Here is a 27393-nt window from a genome sequence, read left to right on the forward strand (position 1 = left end):
ACAAATGGGTAGAAAACTAGCCACCAGGATACATGAACATCAACTAGCCACAAAGCGACATGACCCTCTCTCACTAGTATCCTTACACACAGATAAGGAAGGACACCACTTTGACTGGGACAACACATCCATCCTAGGTCAAGCCAAACAGAGACATGCACAAGAATTCTGAGAAGCATGGCATTCCAACCAGACCTCTATCAACAAACACATCGAGTTAGACCCCATCTACAACCCCCTGAGAAAAAGAACTGGAAATGACATCACCAACCCAAAGAAACCCAAACATATAAACAGAAAGCAGAAATCATCAGCAGTGCATTGCCCGGAGGCCCACTGAAGATGTTATCTAGTAGGGTGACGAAACGTCTGGAAATGAACCTTCCAGCTCAGCGAGCAAACCTTCATCCAGAGAAAAAAGTGTTTCAATGATTTTTTTAAAAAGTTCATGCTATTGCATTGCAGAATCTTAGAGATTACCATGAAGAAAGCATTCTAACATATAAACTTAAAGTGTGGGCTTTTGTTGTGCAATGGTCGTGTCCCTGCCTCTGAGCCAGAAAACATAGTCCAAACTACTCCAGAGGTGTATCATAACATCTCTAACAGGTCTCTCCCAAAATGTGAGATTGTGGTCAAACATTCAAATTTAGGTTTTGTTAAACTTAAAATTAAAAACCTTAACTAGATTGGGTCAAAATTCAAAATAAATTAATTTCATTATAGTTTTGAATAATTAACAGAAATATACCTTGAAGAATTGTGAAGTTTTTAATCAGCTGAGCATGCTTTGTGTCGACAAGTTTCATTTCTTCCATGATCATAGACAAGTTGCCAACCTCAATATCCAACCTGGCCTTCATTATACCTTGCTGTGCTTTGAGGAGAGAGCTGTCTGTTCGGACACTGTCCATATCATTGGTCAGGATTGCCAGTTGGTCCGCATGTTGATTTAAAGTATTGGTGCAAGTGGTTTTTATATCATTCAAATTGCTTGTCAATGAGCGAAGATGTTGCACAGTCCAACTGATGTTCCCTATAATACTACTGATGTCTCTCTCATTTACATCCATGCGCACTTCAAGTTGTTCAAAACTGGCAGACGTTTTGTTTTCATGAGCTTTTTGAAACTGCTGCAGATCCCTGAGACTCTCTTCGTGAATGTTAGCCATGAAACTTGTATTTCCCATCTGTGAACTCAGAGTGTTTAGCTGATTACTCATATCTTCCAAAGTATCGCTATTACCAGTCACCATGATTGAGTTGTTCATTGCTTGCAATTGTAGATATTGCAGTTTCTCTTTCAGCCAGTCTGTGTCTTTTTGTGCTTGAAGCATAGTGTGTTGGAGAGCCTGCCAATCATTCCTTATTTTCTGGATGGACTGACTGGTATCATCAACAGATTTTTGCAATGCATTGAATAAATCTCTTTGCTGGATCTGTGTCTGATTTAACTGACTGAGATTTATCACTGCATTGCTCTGAGACTTGGTTTGCCTTTGTATGTCATTTTGCAGATTATCAGAGATTTCTTCCAAGTTAGTAATGTAACTACTGTATGTCAATAAAGTCTGGTTTATGTCTTTGATGGATCTTGAGTTGCTATCCAACAAAGTTTTCAGGGCGTTGTGGTTGGTTGTCATTGATTGCTCAGTCTCTTGTAGCTTATCCAGTGAAAGTTTGTTTTTGGAAGCTTTGTCTGCAATGTCACCAAGTTGGTTCTGAAGAAACTGGATATCTGTTTTGAATTTAGACAGTTCTGTCGTGGTACTTTCATCTTTCACACCAGTCTGGTCATCTAGAAGATTAAGATACATTGTGAGTCATGACAAATGGGTAATCACAAAGGAGAACAGTGCAGCAGGTGAGGTTAAAACAATTTTCCTTGTTTGATGTTTAATGAACACTAAATTTGTATAACCGAGGTGTCACTGGGGGAGCACTTTGGAGCCAGCAATTATAATTCTATTAGTTTTAAAACAGTGAAAGAGAAAGGATAGACCGTATCTAAAAGTTAAAGTTCTAAATTAGAGGAAGGCCAATTTTGATGGTATATGGCAAGAAATTTCAAAAGTTAATTGGAGACAGATGTTTGCAAGTAAAGGGATGGCTAGAAAATGGGAAATATGTTCCTGTTAGAATGAAGGTAGTAGGTGTAGGGAATGTTGGATGACGAGAGAAATTAAGGTTTTGGTTGAGAAAAACAAAGAAACATATGTCAGGCATAGACAACAGAGTTGAAGTGAATTCTTGGAAGAGTATAAAGACAGTAGGAGTATACTTAAGAGGTTTTTCAGATAGGCAAAAAGGGGACAAACGATAGCTTCAGCAAATAGAATTACGGAGAATCTAAATGGATTTTATAAATACATTAAGGACAAAAGGGTAACGAGGAAGAGAATAGGGCCCCTTAAAGATCAGCAACACCGCTGACGTGAGGAAGCACAGGAGATGGGGGAGATACTAAACAAGTCAGAGGCATTAGTCAGGGGTAAATGTAGGGGAATGGGTCTTGGTGGGTTGCTCTTCGAAGGGTCGGTGTGGACTTGTTGGGCCGAAGGCCCTGTTTCCACACTGTAGGAATCTAATCTAATCTAATCTAAGTATTTTGCATCATGGTTTACTGTGGAGAAGGATATGGAAGATATGGAACAGTTGTTGCGAGTGATGAATAAATATGTCCCTCTGAGACAGGCAAGAAGGGATAAGATAAAGGAACCTTGGATGATGAGAGCGGTGGAGCTTCTCGTCAAAAGGAAGAAGGTAGCTTACATTTGGTGGAGGGAGCTAGGGTCAAGCTCAGCTCTAGAGGATTACAGGTAGGCGAGGAAGGAGCTCAAAAATGGTCTGAGGAGAGCCAGGAGGGGGCACGAGAAAGGCTTGGCAGAACGGATTAGGGGGAACACAAAGGCATTTTCCACTTATGTGAGGGATAAGAGAATGGTCAAAGAAAGAGTAGGGCCGATTAGGGATAGCATAGGGAACTTGTGTGTGGAGTCTGAGGAGGTAGGGGAAGCCCTAAATTAGTTTTTTGCTTCTGTCTTTACAAAAGAAACAAACTTTGTAGTGAATGAAACTTTTGAAGAGCAGGTGTGCATGCTGGAATGGATAGAGATAGAGGAAGCTGATGTGCTGAAAATTTTGTCAAACATTAAGATTGACAAGTCGCCAGGCCTGGACCAGATTTTTCCTCAGCTGCTTTGGGAAACGAGAAATGCAATTGCTTCGCCACTTGCGAAGGTCTTTGCATCCTCGCTCTCCACTGGAGTCGTACCTGAGGACTGGAGAGAGGCAAATGTAATTCCTCTCTTCAAGAAAGGAAATAGGGAAATCCCCGGCAATTACAGACCAGTAAGTTTCATGTCTGTCTTCTGCAAGGTGTTAGAAAGGATTCTGAGGGATAGGATTTATGACCATCTGGGAGAGCATGGCTTGATTAAATGCAGTCAACACGGCTTTGAGAGGGGCAGGTCATGCCTCACAAACCTTATTGAGTTCTTTGAGGACATGACTAGAAAAGTTGATGAGGGTCGAGCTGTGGATGTGGTGTATATGCACTTCAGCAAGGCATTTCATAAGATTCCCCATGGTAGGCTCATTCAGAAGGTCAGGAGGAATGGGATACAAGGGAACTTAGCTGTCTGGATACAGAATTGGCTGGCCAACAGAAGACAGCGAGTGGTCGTAGAAGGAAAATATTCTGCCTGGAAGTCAGTCGTGAGCGGTGTTCCACAGGGCTCTGTTCTTGGGCCTCTACTGTTTGTAATTTTTATTAATGACTTAGATGAGGGGATTGAAGGATGCGTCAGCAAGTTTGCAGATGACACAAAGGTTGGAGGTGTCGTTGACAGTATAGAGGGCTGTTGTAGGCTGCAGCGAGACATTGACAGGATGCAGAGATGGGCTGAGAGGTGGCAGATGGAGTTCAACCTGGATAAATGCGAGGTGATTTTGGAAGGTCGAATTTGAAAGCTGAGTACAGGATTAAGGATAGGATTCTTGGCAGTGTGGAGGAACAGAGGGATCTTGGTGTGCAGGTACATAGATCCCTTAAAATGGCCACCCAAGTGGACAGAGTTGTTAAGAAAGCATATGGTGTTTTGGCTTTCATTAACAGGGGGATTGAGTTTAAGAGTCGTGAGATCTTGTTGCAGCTCTATAAAACTTTAGTTAGACCGCACTTGGAATACTGTGTCCAGTTCTGGTCGCCCTATTATAGGAAAGATGTGGATGCTTTGGAGAGGGTTCAGAGGAGGTTTACCAGGATGCTGCCTGGACTGGAGGGCGTATCTTATGAAGTGAGGTTGACTGAGCTTGGACTTTTTTCATTGGAGAAAAGGAGGAGGAGAGGGGACCTAATTGAGGTATACACGATAATGAGAGGCATAGATAGAGTCGATAGCCAGAGACTATTTCCCAGGCAGAAATGGCTAACATGGGGAGGGGGGTCATAGTTTTAAGCTGGTTGGAGGAAAGTATAGAGGTGATGTCAGAGGCGGGTTCTTTGCACAGAGAGTTGTGAGAGCATGGAATGCATTGCCAGCAGCACTTGTGGAAGCAAGGTCATTGGGGACATTTAAGAGACTGCTGGACATGCATATGGTGAACAGAAATCTGAGAGTGCATACATGAGGATCAATGGTCGGCACAACATTGTGGGCTGAAGGGCCTGTTCTGTGCTGTACTGTTCTATGTTCTATCTATGTTCTATACAGAACATGGGATAATAAATTGCGATATCTTGACAAATATCCATATCACAGAGAAGGAGGTGTTGGACAGCTTAAAACAGATAAAGATGGATAAATCCCCAGGACCTGATCAGGTGTACGCTAGAACTCTGTGGGAAGCTAGGGAAGTGATTGCTGGGCCCCTTGCTGAGATATTTGGATCATCGATGGTCACAGATGAGATGCCGGAAGACTGGAGGCTGGCCAATGTGGTGTCACTATTTTAAAAAGTTGGTAAGGAAAAGTCAGGGAATTATAGACTGGTGAGCCTGACATCGGTGGTGGACAAGTTGTTGGAGGGAATCCTGAGGGACAGGATTTACATGTATTTGCATAGGCAAGGACTGATGAGGGATAGTCAACATGGCTTTGGACATGGGAGATTGTGTCTCACTAACTTAATTGAGATTTTTGAAGAAATAACAAGGAGGACAGTGGACATGATCTCAGTAAAATGTTTGACAAGGTTCCTCATGTTTAGCAAGGTTAGATCACATGGAATACAGGGAGAACAAGCCATTTGGATACAGAACTGGCTTAAAGGTAGAAGACAGAGGGTGAAGGTGGAGAGTTATTTTTCAGATGTGAACATAGGAGGTATAGATAATAAGTTTGCAAATGCTACCAAAATTGGAGGTCCAATAGACAGCAAGGAGATTACCTCAGACTACAATGGGATCTTGGTTAGATGGGCCAATGGGCCGAGAAGTGGCAGATGCAGTTTAGCTAAATGTGAGGCTGCATTTTGGAAAGGCAAATTAGGGCAGGACATATATATTTTATGGAAAGGTCCTGGACAGTGTTGCTGAACAAAGAGACCTCGGACCACAGATTACACAGTTCCTTGAAAGTGGAGTTGCAGGTAGACACAATAGTGAAGAAAGCCTTTGGTATGCTTGCCTTCATTGGTCAATGCATTGAGTGTTGAAAGGTCATGTTGCGGCTATACAGGACATTGATTAGACCACGTTTGGAATACTGCATTTAATTCTTGTCTTCCTGCTATCAGAAGGATGTTGTGAAACTTGAAAGGATTCAGAAAAGATTTACAAGGATGTTGAACGGTTTGGAGGGTTTCAGCTATAGGGAGAGGCTGTTTTCCCTGGAACGGTGGACGCTGAGGAATGACTTTATAGAGGTTTATAAAATCATGAGGGGCATAGATAGGATAGATAGACAAGGTATTTTCCCCAGGGTGGGGGAGTCCAAAACTAGAGGGCATAGGTTAAAGGTGAGAGGAGAAAGATTTAAACAGGACCTAAGGGGCAACCTTTTCACGTAGAGGGTGTTGCTTCAATGGAATGAGCTGCCAGAGGAAGTGGTGGAGGCTGGTACAATTACAACATTTAAAAGGCATCTGGATGGGTATATGAAAAGGAAGATTTAGAGGGATATGAGCCAAATGCTGGCAAATGGGACTAGATTTATCTAGGATATCTGGTCAGCATGGGCGAGTAGGTCCGAAAGGTCTGTTTCTGTGCTGTACATTTCTATGACTCTATGATAAACATGAGTGGGAATTACTTCCAGATGGAGCCCAATACATTCACTATTTGTTTTAACAGACCAATCAAAAGCCACATTTTTTAAAGACTGTGTGAATGCTCTGCTAAAAACAAGGTAAGACAAATGAAGTAAAAACTGAAAATACTGGAAATACCTAGAAGTATTTCTGGAGTGAGAAATTTAAAAAAATTTAGGTCAATAACCTTTTGTCAGAAGCAAAAATGAAGTCTTTATTGTTTGTAAGTGAAATAGATATTACGTGAATTAAGTTTAGGAAATCTTAATCCAATGGCAGTGAAGGCTTATAAAATATGCCCTTTATTTGGCAAGAATTGACAACATTTTTTCAAATAGGCTAAAGCATGGTTAATGCAGGAAATGGAAAACTGCCACACTGATTCTCTGGGGATGTTCTACTTGGGCTACGGTACATTATTCAGGACGAATGAAGGAAGTTGTACTTTGCATCAGTTAATTTGCACTTGACGCAGGAGTAATGCTGACGACAGGGCTCCCTTCCTCAGGGCTCAGCATGATGAACGTATTTAAAAAGATAGGAATATTGTGAAGTAACACTTGCCGAAGACCGTAAGATGTTAAGAAATAGGAGCAGGAGTCAGCTATCCAGCTCATTGAGCCTGCTCTGCCATTCAGTAAGTTCATGGCTAATCTGATTGCAGCCTTAACTCCACTTTTCCATCTGGCCCCATAACTCTCAGATCCCTTTTAAGCTAAATATCTGCCTAACTCATCCTCTAATATATATTATATATATATATATATCTCTTCTGCTCGCTGGAGAAAAGAAATTCAAAGATTAACTACCCTCTTGAGGAATAAATTTCCCCATCCTTGTCTCCAGTGGGAGACATTTAAACTATGCCTCCTCGTTCTCCCTTGTGAGGGGAAACATCCCCTCTGTATCCAAGGCAGTCAGAAACTTCTATGAGGTTGACAAATGGAATGTTGTCATTTGTTGCAGAGGTTTTCTGCTACAGTTGTACAGGGAAGATAACTTATTCCAGGGTAGGCTGTGGGTAAGTGAGCTGTGAGGAGGACACAGAAAAGTTTGCAAATGGACAGAAGTTGGTTGAGTGAGCAGACAAGGAGATGACAAATGAAGCATCATATGGAGAAAGGTGAAGGTATTCACAAAACAGAGCCATCTCCATCTCCCCTTCATAATACACCCTAACGGAAATGGCAAAGATACTACGCATTACTGAAAGCAATCACCTGACCAGCAGGGTACTGTGGCTCAGTGGTTAGCACTGCTGCCTCACAGAACCAGGGACCTGGGCTCAATTCCACCAGAGCCTGTGTGGGTTCCCTCTGGGTGTTCTGCTTTCTAGCCACAGTCCTAAGATGTGCACGTTAGGTGGATTGGCTATATTGCCCAGAGTGTGCAGGCTAGATGGACTAGCCATGGGAAATGCAGTTAGATACCGAAAGTTGATGTGGACTCAATGGGCCAAATGGTCTGGTTCCATACTGTAGAGATTCTATGAATTATTACAGTCATAAATAAGGCATTTTTCTCATGCAGCCACTCCATCCTGACTTCACTAACTCACTTAGTAATTTCCCTAACCCATCAATCCAGTGAATTCTTTTCCAAATTCAATGGAGCCAGCAGAAATTAATCAGCAATTAATTTGAATGTTAACCATCCTTTTAAATTGTGGTAGTGAGAAGGGTGGGTCGCTTAACTGCTGTTGAACACAATTACAGTTGGCATGGTTACTGGAAGACAATAGCTGGAATGGAAAGGTTGACAATGGCAGGGGTTTTGTCAATTCAGGACATGTTGACAAAACCCCTGCCATTGTCAACCTTTCCATTCCAGCTATTGTCAGTTTTCTAATTCTAGTTCACACTCCTTGCACCAATACTGATACCCTCACAAAGATAACATTCAGGGCAGGTCATGCCCATAACTCCAATGCACTAAGCACATGTCAATTTGGTGTTAACATGGAACCTGTGGCACCAAAATTACTCGAACTATGAGTCTATTTTACAACCATGATGTTGATACACTTACCGTGTGACAGTCTACTATGTCTTGATGCAGGAAAATGGTGTAATTACACTTAATATGAAACTAGATGAAGGAGAAGGGAATTGAGATCTATATAGATAGAATTAGACGAGGAAACTTGAATGGAGGAATTTTAAGTGGAACATAAATTCAGATATGGATGTGATGTTGCTAATTTGTTTCTTATCAGCAGGTGGCAGTATTTTGCATGTAATTAGTCTCCTTAGCCAGATCTTATAAGCACATTAAAAACTCAATAATTCCACTAACCCTCTGATAGTTTAAAAATCTGCTTTCATCCCATTGCTATTTTATCCTCCTTCCTGCTGGTTACTGCTAGATCTGCACAGACTCCTTCTCCTGCTGGTCACAGACCTCATTTCTGCCCTAGCCTGCCCTTCAATACTGGTGCCAATCTGCACCTTCCTTGTTGTCCAAACCTAGATCCTACTGATAGACATCTTCCTTTGTGTATCTGGGTATGAACTTTATTTTTCTTTGACAGCTTGAGAAGACTGCTATCCATGCTCTGTTTTTCTGCACTGTCAGCCCCAACTTTGATTCTAATTCTGATAACAACTTACACCATTACTGTAGTTTGCCCACATTCCATTCCCATTTCTCTTCCCAACCACTGCCGAGACTAAGAACCATTCATTGACCAATATTGTTCTTCATTAATAAGTCCCCATCCCTAACTCAAATCTTTCTTTGTGTCCTCCAGCCCTGCTGAACGACATCACTCCAACGAATATAGATTGTAAAACATAACGTGGCCTGAAAGATCCTATAGTGCTATTAACTAGTGCATAAATGTTTCAGCAAAAAAAACAGTGCTGGTCAATCACTGAATTATCAAAGTGTACAAGGAGGCCATTTGGCTCATTATATCTGCTCTATTATCTAGTGTCAATCAACAAATTGTAGAGGGATGGAAAAAACTCCCCAACTCTGCCACTTTAATCGCATCAGCCTCAGTTGATCTGCTGCCAGGGTCCCACACCTAAAGCCTACATCAGGTTAGCTTTAACTATGTGACAATGCTGTGACTTTAATAGGTGTATTTTACCCTGGGTTTATTTTAAGAGAGAGATTGAATGAGAGGTTCTGATCAGTCTGTGGTAATGTAAACAGCTTGTGAGGCCTTGGAACTTTTTAAAGTTGGAACAATAGAAGCAGTCTGGCCAGCTCTCACAGACCAGTATTTCTTGTTTTTTTTTAGCTTTTATATTCGGCAGCAGCTGGTAGCCTATTGAAGGAGTGGAAGCTATTTTTCTCCCCTCTCTTGGTTACAGCTAGAAGCTGGCATTTCTCTTTGCTGCTGGATTGCATATGAAACTATCTTTTCTGACTTTGCCTTCTTGCCAAGGGGTGTGTTTATGGGATGTTACTATACTGAAACAGTTAACTAGTAATAGTTACTGTACCCGGTGCTCTGTTAAGTTTTCCAATACAGTTAAGTTCTTCTAAGTTCTTCTTTCTTTTTTTAACTACAGTGTTTAAATAAATTGTATTTTGCTTAATATCGAGTAGTTCGACCAGCTAAATTGCATCTCGAATACAGCACTTTACTTCTTAAAATATTTTGAGGAGGGTCTGGTCTAGTCCATAACAATTACCAATCCTGCATTTTTCAGAACTAATGGGCTCTGGTGGAAAAGGGCCCTCACCAACAGCCCACATTGCTCTGCAATCCCCTTCAAACTGCTGCCTTCTCTGATACCCTCATTGCTCTTTCTTGCATCTTGTCCACCCACTTCATGAGAAAACCCTGACTTCCACTTTTTTGACTAGCCTTGCTGTCCATTCTTGAATCTGATCCCAATCTCGACCGAGGATACCTTATCTTGACTAGCTTGGATCCAACAGACTTTTGTTAATGTGCAGAAGCTATGAAAAGAATGGGATGTATAGCTCACTGGCTCAGCTGCCACTATTCACCTTCAGCTTTCTGTCCTACATTATGCTTACTTGACTCTTAATTTTTATTCACTCATGGGGTGAGGGCATCATTGGTGAAGCAGCATTTGTTGCCAATCTCGAATAGCCCAGAGGGCAGTTAGAGTCAACTATACTGTGTGGATCTAGAGTCACATGATGGTCAGACCAGGTAAAGTTTCTTTCCCTAAAGGACATTAGTGAACCAGATGGAGTTTTCCAACAATGAATTCATGATTGTTAAGACCCTTAGTTCCAGTTTTCAATATTGAATTGAAATTCCACCATCTGCTGTGGCAGGATTTGAACCGGGGTCCAAGAACATTACCTGGGTCTCTGACTTAATATTCCAATTATATTACCACTTCCCCAATTTTCCTCTGCTCTCTTGTGTACTGCTTTCTGTTGCAATGTTTATCTGCTCTCCTGATTGCTGATGACACCTCAGTATTAGCCTGCCCAAATCTGCCTCTGACTTCTTTTGTCATAAAGATTTGGCCCAAAACTGGGCCTTGCTTGCTTTCTTTCCTGCCTCCAACTGTAGGTGGGACTGAGCCTGCAGAATGCTCTTTTTATTGGGCTTGCTGTGTGGTCTCCTCTGTTCAATCCTGACCTATGTGTCTCAAAGTGAAATATTGTGGATACTCCACATCTCAAATAAAATGATAAAAGGCTGGAAAAACTCAACAGGTCTTGTAGTGTCAGTGGAGAGAGAAGCAGAGTTGCTGTGTTGAATCCAATAAAACCATTCTTCCTGAAGAAATCATACTCTACTCAAAATGTTAATTGTTTCTCTGACCAGTGAGTGCTGTCTTCATCAATATCCAGCACTAAACTCTGTCACAAAATGTAAAAGTTAAAAAAAAGTAAAGACACAGAAACTGATTTTAACCACTGTCCCCATTGCCCAATGAAAACAATGTGTATATGTTGTTTAAAATGGGCAGATCAGATTGCTAGTCCATATGTTACCCCCTCATCCTAAAACTTCCAAATGCAGATCTGGAAAGGTCATCCACTCCTGGTGTATTTTGAAAAGTTACCTATTGTTGATGATGTAAATATCACCATGATGTGCTATATCTTTAATAATGCAGGTGACCAGAATGGAACCAAAACCATGACCAGGATTTGGCTTGCACTGCAAGAAGAGCCAGGAGAGGCTGTGATATGGATCTGAATATAACTTTGCAGAATTTCTTTTAGACAGGCACTGGGGGCACAGTAATGATGATTTTGAAAGGGTGTTTAGATGGGATATTTCTAAGGACAGATAAAGTGTGTGGCCTGGAGTTTAAACAGCGACCAGGATAAAAGAATGGGGTTGTATGTGTGAAGGAGCTTCAGCCATGTGCTGTAGACAGTGTGACTTTGTAGCTCCTGTGCTATTACATTCCCAATGAGGGAAATGTCAGATTGAAATTGCTTAACTTGGAGCATACTGGCCTTTTAGATATGGCACAGGTGCAAAAGATGGTTGCCTATTGGCAGAGAGTCGGTGATTGGCAAATTGTTCCAGGAATGGCTCATAGTTTGGTAGGATAGAATCAGAGGGATGCCACAGGATTCTGTATGTAGTCAGTTAGGTGAGTTTGGTAAGTACGGTGAGAAATCTTGCTGGGTCTTAAGTGAAAAACCTTCCAAAAGACACAATGCAAATGTACACTTAGCAAAAAAACATATGAAGTTCAACCCAGATTGTTCATTTAGGAAATTACTATTTGTGATATTAACATAAGAATGTTTTGAATCTTTGTATGACATTTGATCAGTTATAAGTTCAACAGAGGCATGAATACATTTAGCTTAAATATAACGTCACCTCTTTTGAAAAAAATCTGGTAAGGCAAGAAAGATTATACAGTGTCTCCTCATGTATTACTGTAATTTACTGTAATTTTGAGACTTTAGTTAAATTTGATACTGAAATACCTTTAGCCACTGTTGATTTCTGTCTAATACTATTTTTCCCAGCACAAAGATTATTATAAGGCTTACCTAATTTCTTCAGATCTGTCTCGACTGCAGTTAGTTTCTCTGTATAACTCTTTCGTGATGTTTCCATTCCTTCGGTCACAGTGTCCATTCTTTGTACAACTGCAACAGGCAAACGAATCGGAATGAGTATATCAATGCAAACATATTATTAACCTATTGGTTGTACTTTATGTCTTATTTATTTCCTTGCCTCATTAAGCTCCTTGTATTCAGAATCTCTTACAGGCCAAAATGTGAACAGTTATGTTTCTCTGCAACTTCCAAGACTAGTATCTTTCATAGAGTCATAGAGATGTACAGCATGGAAACAGACCCTTTGGTCCAATTTGTCCATGCCGACCAGATATCCCAACAAAATCTAGTCCCACCTGCCAGCACCTGACCCATGTCCCTCCAAACCCTTCCTATTCATATCCCCATCCAGATGTCTTTTAAATGTTGCAATTGTACCAGCCTCCACCACTTCATCTGGCAGCTCATTCCATACACGTACCACCCTCTAAGTGAAAAGAATTGCCTCTTAGGTCTCTTTTATATCTTTCTCTTCTCACCCTAAACCTATGCCCTTTACTGGAGTTCTGGACTCCCCGACCCCAGGGAAAAGACTTTGTCTATTTATCCAATCCATGCCCCTCATGATTTTATAAACCTCTATGAGGTCACCCCTCAGTCTGATGCTCTATGGAAAACAGCCCTACCCTATTCAATCTCTCCCTATAGCACAAATCGCCCACCCCTGGCAACATCCTTGTAAATCTTTTCTGAACCCTTTAAAGTTTCATAATAGGAAAGAGACAAGAATTGCACGCAATATTCCAACAGTGGCCTAACCAATGTCCTGTACAGCTGCAACATGATGTCCCAACTCCTGTACTCAATACTCTGACCAATAAAGGAAAGCATACCAAACGCCTTCTTCACTATCCTACCTACCTGTGACTCTACTTTCATGGAGCTATGAACCTGCACTCCAAGGTCTCTTTATTCAGCAACACTCCCTAGTACCTTACCATTAAGTGTATAAGTCCTGCTACGATTTGCTTTCCCAAAATGCAGCACCTCACATTTATCTAAATTAAACTCCATCTGCCACTTCTCGCCCATTGGCCCATCTGATGAAGTTCCTGTTGTAATCTGAGGTAACCTCCTTCGCTGTCCATTACATCTCCAATTTTGGTGTTATCTGCAAACCTACTATCTATACCTCTTCTGCTCACATCCAAATCATTTATATAAATGATGAAAAGTAGTGGATCCAGCACCGTTCCTTGTGGCACTCCACTTGTCAAAGGCCTCCAGTCTGAAAAACAACCCTCCACCACCACCCTCTGTCTTCTACCTTTGAGCCAGTTCTGAATCCAAATGGCAAGTTCTCCCTGTATTCCATGAGATCTAACCTTGCTCACTACAGAACACGTCCTTCACTTGCTCCTCCTGTTGTTATAACCCACATCATTCCTGGAGTTGTACAAAAATAATAAAAGCACACGCACACACACAAAACCCCTTGTTCAGATGTCTTCGTCTGGATGCTTTCACTTGTTTGTAAGTAGTACAGAATAGCTGATTCACTGATTTATCATTTGAAAATTGGTAACAGCTCATACCAACTGCTGAAGGAATTACTGGTTTCCTTCAGGTTAACCTGAGCTTTTGACAGCAGAGGTCAGGCAGCATCTGGGCAGCTTTTCTTTCTCTCTCTCACACACTTTTTCTGTGTCTTTGTAACTTGCTTCCAACTTCAAGCTGCTCAGCCACCTGAGGACCTATCACACAGTAGTTGCCAAGCCAAAGGTCTCTGTCGTCAACTTGCCACTACCCCATGGACTAATCAACTTGTTGCCACCCATCTGCATCTGAATACAGAGCCCATTGGCTCCTCTTCATCTTCAACTGAAAGTGTAATTACTGCTGGTTCAAACAGTGTTTTGGGATGCAAGCCATACGTATACAGTTGCTTGCTTTTCAAAACACTGGTTTATAAAACAGCTCCTTCTCATTTCAGTTCAAGTAGTTTTTAAAACATAAAACACTGTAACAATCTACAACTTTCTGGAATCCAAATTTGCTATTAACCAACCAATATTTCTTGACTTACCTTAAGTTCTCTTCTACTCTTTTCAGCCCTCGTAGGTACCTTAATTGCATCATGACCCTTAACTTTTTATTTGTGTTTGTCAATTATACAAACTGGGAAGATTGACAGAACTGACATCAGAGCAATGACCTTTTTGGAAGTGTAGTGGGAACAATTCTGTGGAAATTATTAATCTTACATTTAAGGGAAAGCTATTTGGTTGCATTTGGACAAAACAGAAGAAATATCCCTTCTCTTTCAGTTTCTTTCTCTTCCTTGGGAGTTAGATACAATGTTCCACAAGCTGCCTGTGTAGAAAGCTGTTATCAATGATTCCTGAAAGCTCTTTTTTGTCAATTCATTTGGGCTGTTTGACCAAAAATTTCTCGGGGGCTGGATTATCTCAGCCCCTGAACATGTGGGCATTCGCGAAAATATTGGGAGAATCAACCATGATCAGCAGAAAGGAGTTGATGATGTTGGCAAAGTGGGATACCAATTTCTCTCTGTCCAACATGTGCAGGAAGTATTCAGGGCAACAGCAACTGCGAGTGCTTGGCTATTTGTGTGGCTGGGGTTTAAAGAAGGTTCCAGTGCCAGAGATCCCACGCAGTGATAAGTACTTCTGCCTGTGGCGAATGGAAGAGTATGATGAGTGGGGTACCAAAGCAGCTTCATGCATAGATAATGAGAAGTGTTTGGGACGAGAGCGTTAAAAAACTCACTGGGACTTATGGAGAGAAGCCCTCCATGAAACTCATCAAATTTACAATTAGCCAATTTCTGATTAAACTCAGCCCTTGATTTTCCTTGGCTCATTTTATCATTGATGTGATCTTCAGCCAGTGTTCTTTGTATTACATTTTTTATTCTCTCTTTCTACCATATTCTAAACACTCTTCTAAATGCTGCGATTTCAAAGGCTTTGTGTAGTTTTGATCATTTGGTCACTCATGATCCATTTTTATTAGGGTGGTAATTGACATTGTCACTTTTGGCTTTGTGGCTTTCTTGCTACTAACAGTAATTTAGTTTCCTTACTAAATTCTTTATAACATTGTTAACATCATCTAGGATTTGTTGTAATTCCTCTTTATTGTCAGCATTAATACAATGTTTTATCTACTTATCAAAGGTTGTTTACGGTTCAACAACAAATACTTATCACCTCAAGGTTGTAAAGTTTTTCAGATATAACTTCATTAAAGCAGTCATAGTTCCAGAGGACTGCTCTCTCTCATCAGAGAGAGATGAGTGGTGGTGATTTAACCTGAGGGTCACTACACCTCAGGTGAGGGGAGAGGTTAAGAAGGTGGGTCCTTCATGGTAACCTCAGCCATTGTGAGAAATGAATTCATTCTGTTGTTATTCCCATTATCGAGATTATAAGTACAGTGATAAACCCTTACATACTCCTTGTTTGACTGTATTTCATCTCACATCATCACTTTCATTCATATAAAAACTCTTTTGGTTTTTATACAAATTACTTCTGATTCTTTGGTATTTTCCAATCATTTCTACAGAACTGAAAACAAATCTTCTGCTTGTATATTTGTGCTCCTGCCAAGATGGATATCACCATGGGTGAAGGTAGGAAAAAAAACTGTGTCCTACAACTTGCCAGCTCTCACTTATGACTCCAGGTAGTTGGTTGCTTACCATTAGCTGTACCCCAGGATCTTGATTTGCCAGACAAGCAAAACTAAATGAACAACCCAGCAGGTTTAGCTGTTGTGATGTGGGATCATCACCTCTTCAAGTGCACAAAGACTGGGTATGGTGGACAAAGGAAAAACATCTTAACAAGTTCGTAGAACAATCAGTCAGAAGGTGAAAATCAGCAAGTTCTGTGACTCACTGGGCACTGCCACGACACTCAGAAAGGCAAGTAACCAATCGCCTGCAAAGAGTTCAGGATCTCACACTGTATTAGCCCCATAGATAGCCATGGATAGTCATCAACCCATGACAACAGCAGACCTCCAGGTAGACAGCAGCAGGTAAAGGAAACAGAAGAATTAATCAAGAAAGGAAGGTATTTGATCCCGATAAAAATGATGTCAAAATTGTTCGTTCATAGACAGAGTGGCAATCAAAATACACATGGTAATGGACAGAAATTAAGGTTAAATGGGCAAGGCAAAGATAAGACACATGTCTAGTTACATACAGAGAATTTTTTCGCATTAATCCAGGTGTTTTCTTAGTTTGGACCCTAGATTACTATAACCACTTCCTTAATATTAAAATCAAATATCACAATGCCTAATTAACAAACTGTCAGCACACGTAAACACATGTTTATCCTCCTCTCCAAATAGTAAAATATTCAAGTGAAGTTGCCCATTTTTAGTGGGTAAAAAGTGATGATGATTCTTACATTATTATGCAGAATTCATATGGAGTGTCAAGGTGACTGCTTAGTGTAAAGGTGACAAGAAGGGAGCAAATCGGGAGTGACCATTGACTGCTCCCTAAGGATTTTGCCATTCTGTATTAATCTAAAGCTGACTGCCATTCACCTTAATAAGGATATTGGGGCCCTAGAGAAGATGCAAAGTAGGGTAATGAGATTGGTTTGGATGAAGTGTTTGCAGATGACACCCAAAATTGGAGGTGTAGTGGACAGCGAAGAGGGTTACCTCAGATTACAACAGGATCTGGACCAGATGGGCCAATGTGCTGAGAAGTGGCAGATGGAGTTTAATTCAGATAAATGCGAGGTGCAGCATCTTGGAAAAGCAAATCTTAGCAGGACTTATACACTTAATGGTAAGGTCCTAGGGAGTGTTGCTGAATAAAGAGACTTTGGAGTGCAGGTTCATAGCTCCTTGAAGGTGGAGTCACAGGTAGATAGGATAGTGAAGAAGGCATTTTGTATGCTTTCCTTTATTGGTCAGAGTATTGAGTACAGGAGTTGGGAGGTCATGTTGCGGCTATACAGGAAATTGGTTAGGCCACTGTTAGAATATTGCGTGCAATTCTGGTCTCCTTCCTATTGGAAAGATGTTGTGAAACTTGAAAGGGTTCAGAAAAGATTTATAAGGATGTTGCCAGGGTTGGAAGATTTGAGTTATAGGGAGAGGCTGAACAGGCTGGGGCTGAGCCCCCATACAAAGAGGCTGAGGGGTGACCTTATAAAGGTCACAAAATTATGAGGGGCATGGATAGGATAAATAGACAAAGTCTTTTCCCTGGGGTCGGGGAGTCCAGAATTAGAGGGCATAGGTTTAGGGTGAGAGGGGAAAGATATAAAAGAGACCTAAGGGGCAACGTTTTCACGCAGAGAATGGTATGTGTATGGAATGAGCTGCCAGAGGATGTGGTGGAGGCTGGTACAATTGCAACATTTAAAAGGCATTTGGATGGGTATATGAATAGGAAGGGTTTGGAGGGATATGAGCCGGGTGCTGGCAGGTGGGACTAGATTGGGTTGGGATATCTGGTCGGCATGGAGGGGCTGGACCGAAGGGTCTGTTTCTATGCTGTACATCTCTATGACTCTATGTGCATTGAGCTATAGAGGCAGAAATTGTGCTTTAGGTTTGAAATCTCTGAAATTAAACAGTATCTAATTCTGATTTTTAAAACTATTCAGCACATTAATAATATGTAGTGGATGGACTGTGTAGAAATAGGGCCTAATATTTAAAATGACAAAGCAGGCAGTGAGATTAGATCCATGGAAATTTTATTTTTGTTAGAGAATGATCAATTTGTGGAATAGAATTCTGGGATGGTGTTAATAAGTGGCTCTTGCAAACCTTGAGGAGATCTTAAACTAATTTTTGGAAAAGTGTAGCATCACAGAAGAGGAAAGGTAACATTTTGGGTAACAACAACTCAAGACCTCCCGCAGCATGACTAATTGATTGAGTCATGGTCAGGAAGTTTTGACAGATTTTCTGCATTGATGAAGGATCCTTGAGGGGGTGAAGAAAAGTTGGTGTTTGGCAGCAAAGAAGATTTGACGCATGTGTGTATGGCTTTGATGGCATTTTTCATGCCAAGTACATTCAGCACAATTATTCGAAGTGATGCAGCAAACTCAGAGTTAGCACTGTTGGCGAGACATCAAAGTTTTGGATTGGGTTAACATCAATCTGAATGGGGCTCAATCTTCATCGAGGTTGGCTCAGCGCATACCTTCTTGCCCAGTTTGTAGTAAAACAAAACATGGCACTTTGCTGTGGTTTAGCAATTAATCACCAAGAACCTGCCTTTAGGCAGGGAGTTGAAGAAATAAACTCAATATAGAAATAATTTTAAGGAACATGATGTAATTGTCTAAAAACACAGAAATCAATGACTGAATGAAAGAGTAGTTCTTGAGGAAATAGTTTGCTATAGATAGCATTTAGTTTCTCAATCCACTGAATTACAATAATTTTATATACTTCCCCACTCCCAAATAAAAATGGATAAATGACAGATTTAATTTTTTGACAATGCAGTTCTGATATATAGTTGCCACTAACTATCTACAAGTGCAATTTTACTGAAATTATGGATAATATTTTTGAGTATCATGGTGCAGGATCTCACCTAATTGAAGTACTTTTTAGTCAGACAAGCTTATGCATGTTTCTTGCACACCACAGAGTATTACATTACTATATTACTTGACCACCTGAGTTTCAGGTCCATCTATTCAGCCTGATTTATTTATTTTGCTTCTCATAAAATTTAAGGGATGAACAACAGTAATGGATCCACTAAAGTTTGATTCCAGCGGATAATTTCTTTCTTCCCCAAAAACTCAAGGCGTGCTGGAGTCATTTTTCCTCCTGTGTGGCAGAACTTGGAGGATGCCAATAATCCTGCAAAATAACATGAAAGAGAGCTGACAGTGGTCCAGAACTAACAGTCTGTGTACTGGGAGGTTGCTATTCCTGCAATAATTCATATATTTGGCATTTTTCTGATGCAAAATGGAAACAGATGTTACATGTCCTCACCCAGGTGTCCTCATGTGGTGGAAAAGGAAACTTTTTGTAGATGTCATGTGCTTTTCTGTTTTGCAATAGTTCCACCAAACCCTGGAGCATTTCAATCATTTGAACAGAATGGGAATCAAATTAAAATGCTGATACTCTGACTTGTATTTTCAGCAGAAATAAAAAGTGCAATGATTGAAACTTTGGAATGTTAATCTGATTGAAAAGAAAGCTTCTGCCATACCTGCAGACTATGATTTGATGTTCCAATGGTAATACATAAATCTGGGCCCAACAGCATCTTATTCCTTACAGCTGGTTCCATTCTGAACTTCAGATAAATAATATTGTTTTCCACCCACTTCCTACAGCACGAGTCGGGTAGTGTATTCTTTTTTTAACACAGCTGACTTGAGCTCCAGAGCTTAGCTGTTTAATCGCTTGGGTCAGCTGATTTAAATGGACGGGTGAGCATCAGATAAGACTACAGCTTCCAAGTTCGTGTGCATCAAAGCTAACAGGTTGTGAGGACTATAAAAGCCTGCAGCAACTTAGATCTCAAATAGTAATATAGTTTGGTGGAGATGCCAAAAAGGAGCTAAATTGCCTCTATCTCTACAGTATTGATCTACTCCATCAGATATTTGATTTGATTTATTACTGTCACATGTACAGAGTTACAGTGAAAAGTATTGTTTTGCAAGCTAACCAGACAAATCATACCTTACATAAGTACATCAGAACAGAATGCAGAATAAACTGTTACAGCCACAGAGAAAGATCAACTCTAATATATGAGAGGTTCATAAGTCTGATAGCACTGCGGAAGAAGCTGTTCTTAAATCTGCTGGTATGTGTTTTCAAACTTTTGTATCTTCTGCCTGATGGAAGAGGCTGGAAGAGAGTATAACTGGGGTGTGAGGGGCCTTTGATTATTTTGGCTGGTTTCCCAAGGCAGGGGAAGTGTAGACAGAGTCAGCGGAGGTAAGGCTGGTGATCATGATGGACTGCCTGAGAACCCAGGAAATCACTGGATGCCCCCATACAAATATTTTAGTCAAAATACACAGCTCCTCAAAATGGAACGTCCAAAGTGTCTGCAAAATCGAATGCAACATATTATAATATGACACTTACATTGCATGTGAACAGTCTCACCAGTTTCAGGTGGGAGTTTCTAATCTTCATCTATTTGTCTCAAGGAAATATGTATCACACCAGGAGTGGTCACAGTGATATTGGGGTTGTGAAAATCAGAAATAACTGGAATATTTAAATGCAAATGCATCTTGAAAATGAGGTCACAGCATATGAAATCAGGGGCCAAGGAGCAGAATGGATAGAAAGCTGTTCATGAACTACAAAACAGAAAATTGAGGGTTAATGGTAGCTGTCGAGACTGGATAAACCAACATTACCTCCAGTTACAAATTGGGAAAGATAATGGTTAATACTTAGTGCTGGGGCCATTATGTTCACCAAGTCAAAAACAATCGGGACTCGGGAACCACCATTATATTTCAAAGCTTGACCATATCCTGAATCTGAGGACATTGATCTGGCTTCCATGAAGTCAGATGCATCTCATCACCATTTTGTTCAAGTAAACCTGTATTTTCAAAAAGATGCTGATATATCAGAGTTGAAGTACACAAGTTCTGTACTTCAATTTAATTGGATGTCTATGCTCGTTAATTTGTCACAGAGTCATAGTAATCCAAGATGGAGGACTGGAAAAATTTCTGGCTGTAAGAGCTGCTCTTTTTCTTTGAGGTAATTTCGGTGTTAGGGGTGATTTCCTGGAATTCCAGGAGCAGCAATTACTGTTTCATATGCTGTTGCATTGTTTTGGAACTTTGGGAAAAAAAGTCAAAACAACAGCAGTTTTAAAAGGGAGAAGAACAGACAAAGGAAGCACATGGTGAGGACAGTGCAGGAGAGAGAGAGAGAGAGAGAGAGAGAGAGAGAGAACCTGCACAGTTACTGCCTTTGCTGTTTTTGAATTCATGTGTCGCTGGACATCAGAGTGCATCTGGGAAAATTAACAAACAGTGAATTTCACAACTCATCTTGGAGGAACCGGTTTGGGCGAAGTTCACAACACAGAATCAGATCAGTTAATCGTTGTTTTAAGTCTGTCCAATAGAAAGGTTGCAGTAGTGAGTACAGTGGGCTATTTCCTGATCATATGTTTTTGAAGATAAGTCTCTTGATTAAACTTAAAATATAAGCCACAGCTATTAATTTAACCTGGGGCAGTGTTTGTAGAGGAATAAGACGGTGTTATTTTTTGGGTCTGTAGATTGTGAAGGGGCAAAAATGGCCTTTGCAGTGATATGTACTTGTTGTCAGATGTGGGAGTTTAAAGAGAGTTCAAAGGTTACTGCGGATTATATCTGCCATAAATGCTGCTGGATGCGAATCTTATCAGATCGAGTGGATCGGTTAGAGAGACAGATAGAAGTGATGAGGAATTTGCAACAGCAACAGTATGTGATGGATGGCAATTATAGGAAGGGGGAAAATCTCAGATACAGTCACATAGATGGGTTAACTCCGGGAAGGGTAAGAGAGGTCGGCATCTAGGGCAGGAGTCTTTTGTGGATATACCCATTTCAAACACGTATGCTGTTTTGGAAAATGGGGGTGATGGATTCTCAGGGGAACATAGCACAAACAGCCAAGTTTCTGGTAATGAGACTGGCTCTAATGCAAGGAAGGGTACGTCAGCTTCCAAGAGATCAATTGTGTTAGGGGATTTTGTAGTCCTAGGTACAGGCAGATGTTTCTGTGGCCAGCAGAGAAAAAGCAGAATGGTGTGTTGCTTCCCTGGTGCCAGGATCAAGGATGTCTCAGAGAGGGTGCAGAATGTTCTCACGGGGGAGAGGGAACAGCAGGAGGTCATTGCCCACATTGGAACCAATGATACAGGAAGGGAAAAGGTTGAGATTCTGAAGGGAGATTACACAGAGTTAGGCAGACATTTAAAAAGGAGGTCCTCGAGGGTAGTAATATCTGGATTACTCCCAGTGCTACGAGCTAGTGACGGCAGGATTAGGAGGTTAGAGCAGATGAATGCATGGCTGAGGAGCTGGTGTATGGGAGAAGGATTCACATTTTTGGATCATTGGAATCTCTTTTGGGGTAGAAGTGACCTGTACAAGAAGGACGGATTGCACCTAAATTGGAAGGGGACTAATATACTGGCTGGGAAATTTGCTAGAACTGCTTGGGAGGATTTAAACTAGTAAGGTGGGGGGGGGGGGTGGATGGGTGGGTGTGGGACCCAGGGAGATATGAGGAAAGAGATCAATCTGAGACTGGTACAGCTGAGAACAAAAGTGAGTCAAACAGACTAATAAATTAAACTGCATTTTTTTCAATGCAAGGGGCCTAACAGGGAAGGAAGATGAACTCAGGGCATGGTTAGGAACATGGGACTGGGATGTCATAGTAATTATGGAAACATAGCTCAGGGATGGGCGGGACTGGCAGCTTAATGTTCCAGGATACAAATGCTACAGGAAGGATAGAAAGGGAGGCAAGAGAAGAGGGGGAGTGATGTTTTTGATAGGGAAAGCATTACAGCTGTGCTGAGGGAGGATATTCCTGGAAATAGATCCAGGGAAATTATTTGGGTGGAACTGAGAAATAAGAAAGGGATGATCACCTTATTGGGATTGTATTATAGACCCCCTAATAGTCAGAGGGAAATTGAGAAACAAACTTGTAAGGAGACCTCAGCTATCTGTAAGAATAATAGGATGGTTATGGTAGGGGATTTTAACTTTCCAAACATCGACTGGGACTGCCATAGTGTTAAAGGTTTAGATGGAGAGGAATTTCTTAAATGTGTACAACACGATTTTCTGATTCAGTATGTGGATGTACCTACTAGAGAAGGTGCAAAACTTGACATACTCTTGGGAAATAAGGCAGGGCAGGTGACTGAGGTGTCAGTGGGGGAGCACTTTGGGGCCAGCGACCATAATTCTATTCGTTTTAAAATAGTGATGGAAAAGGAGAGACCAGATCTAAAAGTTGAAGTTCTAAATTGGAGAAAGGCCAATTTTGAAGGTATTAGGCAAGAACTTTCGAAAGCTGATTGGAGGCAGATGTTTGCAAGTAAAGGGACGGCTGGAAAATGGGAATCCTTCAGAAATGAGATAACAAGAATCCAGAGAAAGTATATTCCTGTCAGGGCGAAAGGTGGGACTAGATTGGGTTGGGATATCTGGTCGGCATGGACAGGTTGGACCGAAGGGTCTGTTTCCATGCTGTATATCTCTATGACTCTATATACAGCATGGAAACAGACTCTTTGGTCTAACCCCTCCATGCCGACTAGATATCCCAACCCAATCTAGTCCCACCTGCCAGCACCAGGCCCATATCCCTCCAAACCCTTCCTATTCATATACCCATCCAAATGCCTCTTAAAAGTTGCAATTGTACCAGCCTCCACCACTTCTTCTGGCAGTTCATTCCGTACATGTGCCACCCTCTGTGTGAAAAAGTTGCCCCTTAGGTTTCTTTTATATCTTTCCCCTCTCACCCTAAACCTATGCCCTCTAGTTCTGGACTCCCCGATCCCAGAAAAAAAGACTTTGTCTATCTACCCTATCCATGCCCCTCATAATTTTGTAAACCTCTATAAGGTCACCCCTCAGCCTCCGACGCTGCAGGGGAAACAGCCCCAGCCGGTTCAGCCTCTCTCTATAGCTCAACTCCTCCAAACCTGGCAACATCCTTATAAATCTTTTCTGAACCCTTTCAAGTTTCACAACATCTTTCCAATAGGAAGGAGACCAGAATTGCACGCAATATTCCAACAGTGGCCTAACCAATGTCCTGTATAGCCGCAACATGACCTCCCAACTCCTGTACTCAATATTCTGACCAATAAAAGAAAGCATACCAAACGCCGCCTTCACTATCCTATCTACCTGCGACTCCACTTTCAAGGAGCTATGAACCTGCACTCCAAGGCCTCTTTGTTCAGCAACACTCCCTAGGACCTTACCATTAAGTGTATAAGTCCTGCTAAGATTTGCTTTCCCAAAATGCAGCACCTCGCATTTATTTGAATTAAACTCCATCTGCCACTTCTCAGCACATTGGCCCATCTTGTCAAGATCATGTTGTAATCTGTCAAGATCATGTCGTAATCTGAGGTAACCTTCTTCGCTGTCCACTACACCTCCAATTTTGGTGTCATCTGCAAACTTACTAACTGTACCTCTTCTGCTCGCATCCAAATCATTTATGTAAATGACAAAATGTAGAGGGCCCAGCACCGATCCTTGTGGCACTCCACTGGTCAAAGGCCTCCAGTCTGAGAAACAACTCTCCACCACCACCCTCTGTCTTCTACCTTTGAGCCAGTTCTGTATCCAAATGGTTAGTTCTCCCTGTATTCCGTGAGATCTAACCTTGCTAACCAGTCTCCCATGGGGAACCTTGTCGAACGCCTTTCTGAAGTCCATTTAGATCACATCTACTGCTCTTTCCTCATCAATCCTCTTTTGTTACTTCTTTAAAAAACCTAATCAAGTTTGTGAGACATGGTTTCCCACACACAAAGCCATGTTGACTATCCCTAATCAGTCCTTTCCTTTCCAAATACATGTACATCCTGTCCTTCAGGATTCCCTCCAACAACTTGCCCACCACAGGCTCACTGGTCTATAGTTCCCTGGCTTGTCCTCACCACTCTTCTTAAACAGTGGCACCTCACTTCCGGCACCTCACCTGTGACTATCGATGATACAAATATCTCAGCAAGAGGCCAAGCAATGACTTCCATAGCTTCCCACAGAGTTCTTGGGTACACCTCGTCAGGTCCTTGAGATTTATACACCTTTATGCATTTTAAGCAGTCCAGCATCCCCTCCTCTGTAATCTAGGCATTTTTCAAGATGTCACCATCTATTTCCCTCCAGTATATATCTTCCATATCCTTTTCCACAGTAAATACGGATGCAAATACTCATTTCGTATCTCCCCCATTTTCTGCAGCTCCACACAAAGGCCGCCTTGCTGATATTTGAGGGCCCCATTCTCTCCCTAGTTACCCTTTTGTCCTTAATGTATTTGTAAAAACCCTCTGGATTCTCCTTAATTCTATTTGCCAAAGCTATCTCATGTCCCCTTTTCACCCTCCTGATTTCCCTCTTAAGTATACTCTTACTGCCTTTATACTCTTCTAATGATTCACTCGATCTATCCTGTCTATGCCTGACATATGCTTCCTTCTTTTTCTTAACCAAACCCTCAATTTCTTTCATCATCCAGGATTCCCTACACCTACCAGCCTGGCCTTTCACCCTGACAGGAATATACTTTCTCTGGATTCTTGTTATCTCATTTCTGAAGGATTCCCATTTTCCAGCTGTCCCTTTACCTGCGAACATATGCCCCCAGTCAGCTTTCGAAAGTTCTTGCCTAATACTGTCAAAATTGGCCTTTCTCCAACTTAGAACTTCAATTTCTAGATCTGGTCTATCCTTTTCCATCACTATTTTAAAATGAATAGAATTATGGTCGCTGGCCCCAAAGTGCTCCCCCACTGACACCTCAGTCACCTGCCCCTCCTTTTTTCCCAAGAGTAGGTCAAGTTTTGCACCTTCTCTAGTAGGTACATCCACAGACTGAAACAGAAAATTTTCTTGTACTCACTTAACAAATTCCTCTCCATCTAAACCTTTAACACTATGGCAGTCCCAGTCTATGTTTGAAAAGTTAAAATCCCCGACCATAACCACCCTATTATTCTTAGCGATAGCTGAGATCTCCTTCCAAGTTTGTTTCTCAATTTCCCTCTGACTATTAGGGGGTCTATAATACAAACCCAATAAGGTGATCATCCCTTTCTTATTTCTCAGTTTCACCCAAATAATTTCCCTGGATCTATTTCCAGGAATATCCTCCCTCAGCACAGCTGTAATGCTATCCCTTATCAAAAACATCACTCCCCCTCTTCTCTTGCCTCCCTTTCTATCCTTCCTGTAGCATTTGTATCCTGGAACATTAAGCTGTCAGTCCTGCCCATCCCTGAACCATGTAATTGCTATGATATCCCAGTCCCATGTTCCTAACCATGCCCTGAGTTCAACTGCCTTCCCTGTTAGGCCTCTTGCAATGAAATAAATGCAGTTAAATTTATTCGTCCTATCTTGTCCCTGCCTGCCCTGACTGTTTGACTCGTTTGTGGTCTCAACTGTACCAGTCTCAGATTGATCTCTTTCCTCACTATCTCCCTGGGTTCCATACCCACCCACACACACACACATACACCCCTGCCCCACCCCCCCACCTTACTACTTTAAATCCTCCCAAGCAGTTCTAGCAAATCACCCTGCCAGTATATTAGTCCCCTTCCAATTTAGGTGCTATCTGTCCTTCTTGGACAGGTTACTTCTACATAAAAGAGATTCCAATGATCCAAAAATGTGAATCCTTCTCCCATACACCAGCTCCTCAGCCATGCATTCATCTCTCTATCCTCCTATTCCTGCCCTCACTAGCTTGTAGCCCTGGGAGTATTCCAGATATTACTACTCTCGAGGACCTCCTTTTTAAATTTCTGCCTAACTCTCTGTACTCTCCCTTCAGAATCTCAACCATTTCCCTTCCTATGTTGTTGGTTCCAATGTGGACAATGACCTCTTGCTGGCCCCTCTCCCCTGTGAGAACATTCTGCACCCTCTCTGAGACATCCTTGATCCTGGCACCAGGGAAACAACACACCATTCTGCTTTTTCACTGCTGGCCACAGAAACGTCTGTCCGTACCACAGACTAGAGAATCCCCTAACACAGTTGGTCTCTTGGAACCCGACGTACCTCTCATTGCATTAGAGCCAGTCTCAATACCAGAAACTTGGCTGTTTGTGCTATGTTCCCCGGAGAATCCATCACCCCCTACATTTTCCAAAACAGCATATCTGCTTGAAATGGGTATAGCCACAAAAGACTCCTGCACTAGCTGCCTACCTCTCTTACCTTTCCTGGAGTTAACCCATCTATGTGACTGTATCTGAGACTTTCCCCCCTTCCTATAACTGCCATCCATCACATAGTGTTGCTGGTGCAAATTGTTCATTGCTTCTAACTGTCTCTCTAACCGATCCATTCGATCTGATAAGATTCGCAACCACCAGCA

The 27393-nt window shown here is 41.6% G+C and overlaps 1 protein-coding gene across 1 annotated transcript in view; it reads right to left on the minus strand.

Annotated features, from left to right (window-relative positions):
* Positions 1 to 27393, minus strand: part of colec12 (collectin sub-family member 12) — a 205021-nt gene that overhangs the window by 32290 nt on the left and 145338 nt on the right. The window contains exons 4-5 of the mRNA XM_043688229.2: positions 12214 to 12312; positions 752 to 1798 (exon numbers count right to left, since the gene is read on the minus strand). Coding sequence (XP_043544164.1) covers positions 752 to 1798; positions 12214 to 12312 — 1146 coding nt within the window. The remainder of the gene's footprint in view (positions 1 to 751; positions 1799 to 12213; positions 12313 to 27393) is intronic.

This window comes from Chiloscyllium plagiosum, unplaced genomic scaffold (genome assembly GCF_037043375.1).
Source record: "Chiloscyllium plagiosum isolate Xiang-an unplaced genomic scaffold, Cpla_swu_hap1 HiC_scaffold_4, whole genome shotgun sequence".
NCBI classification, from domain to species: Eukaryota; Metazoa; Chordata; class Chondrichthyes; order Orectolobiformes; family Hemiscylliidae; genus Chiloscyllium; species Chiloscyllium plagiosum.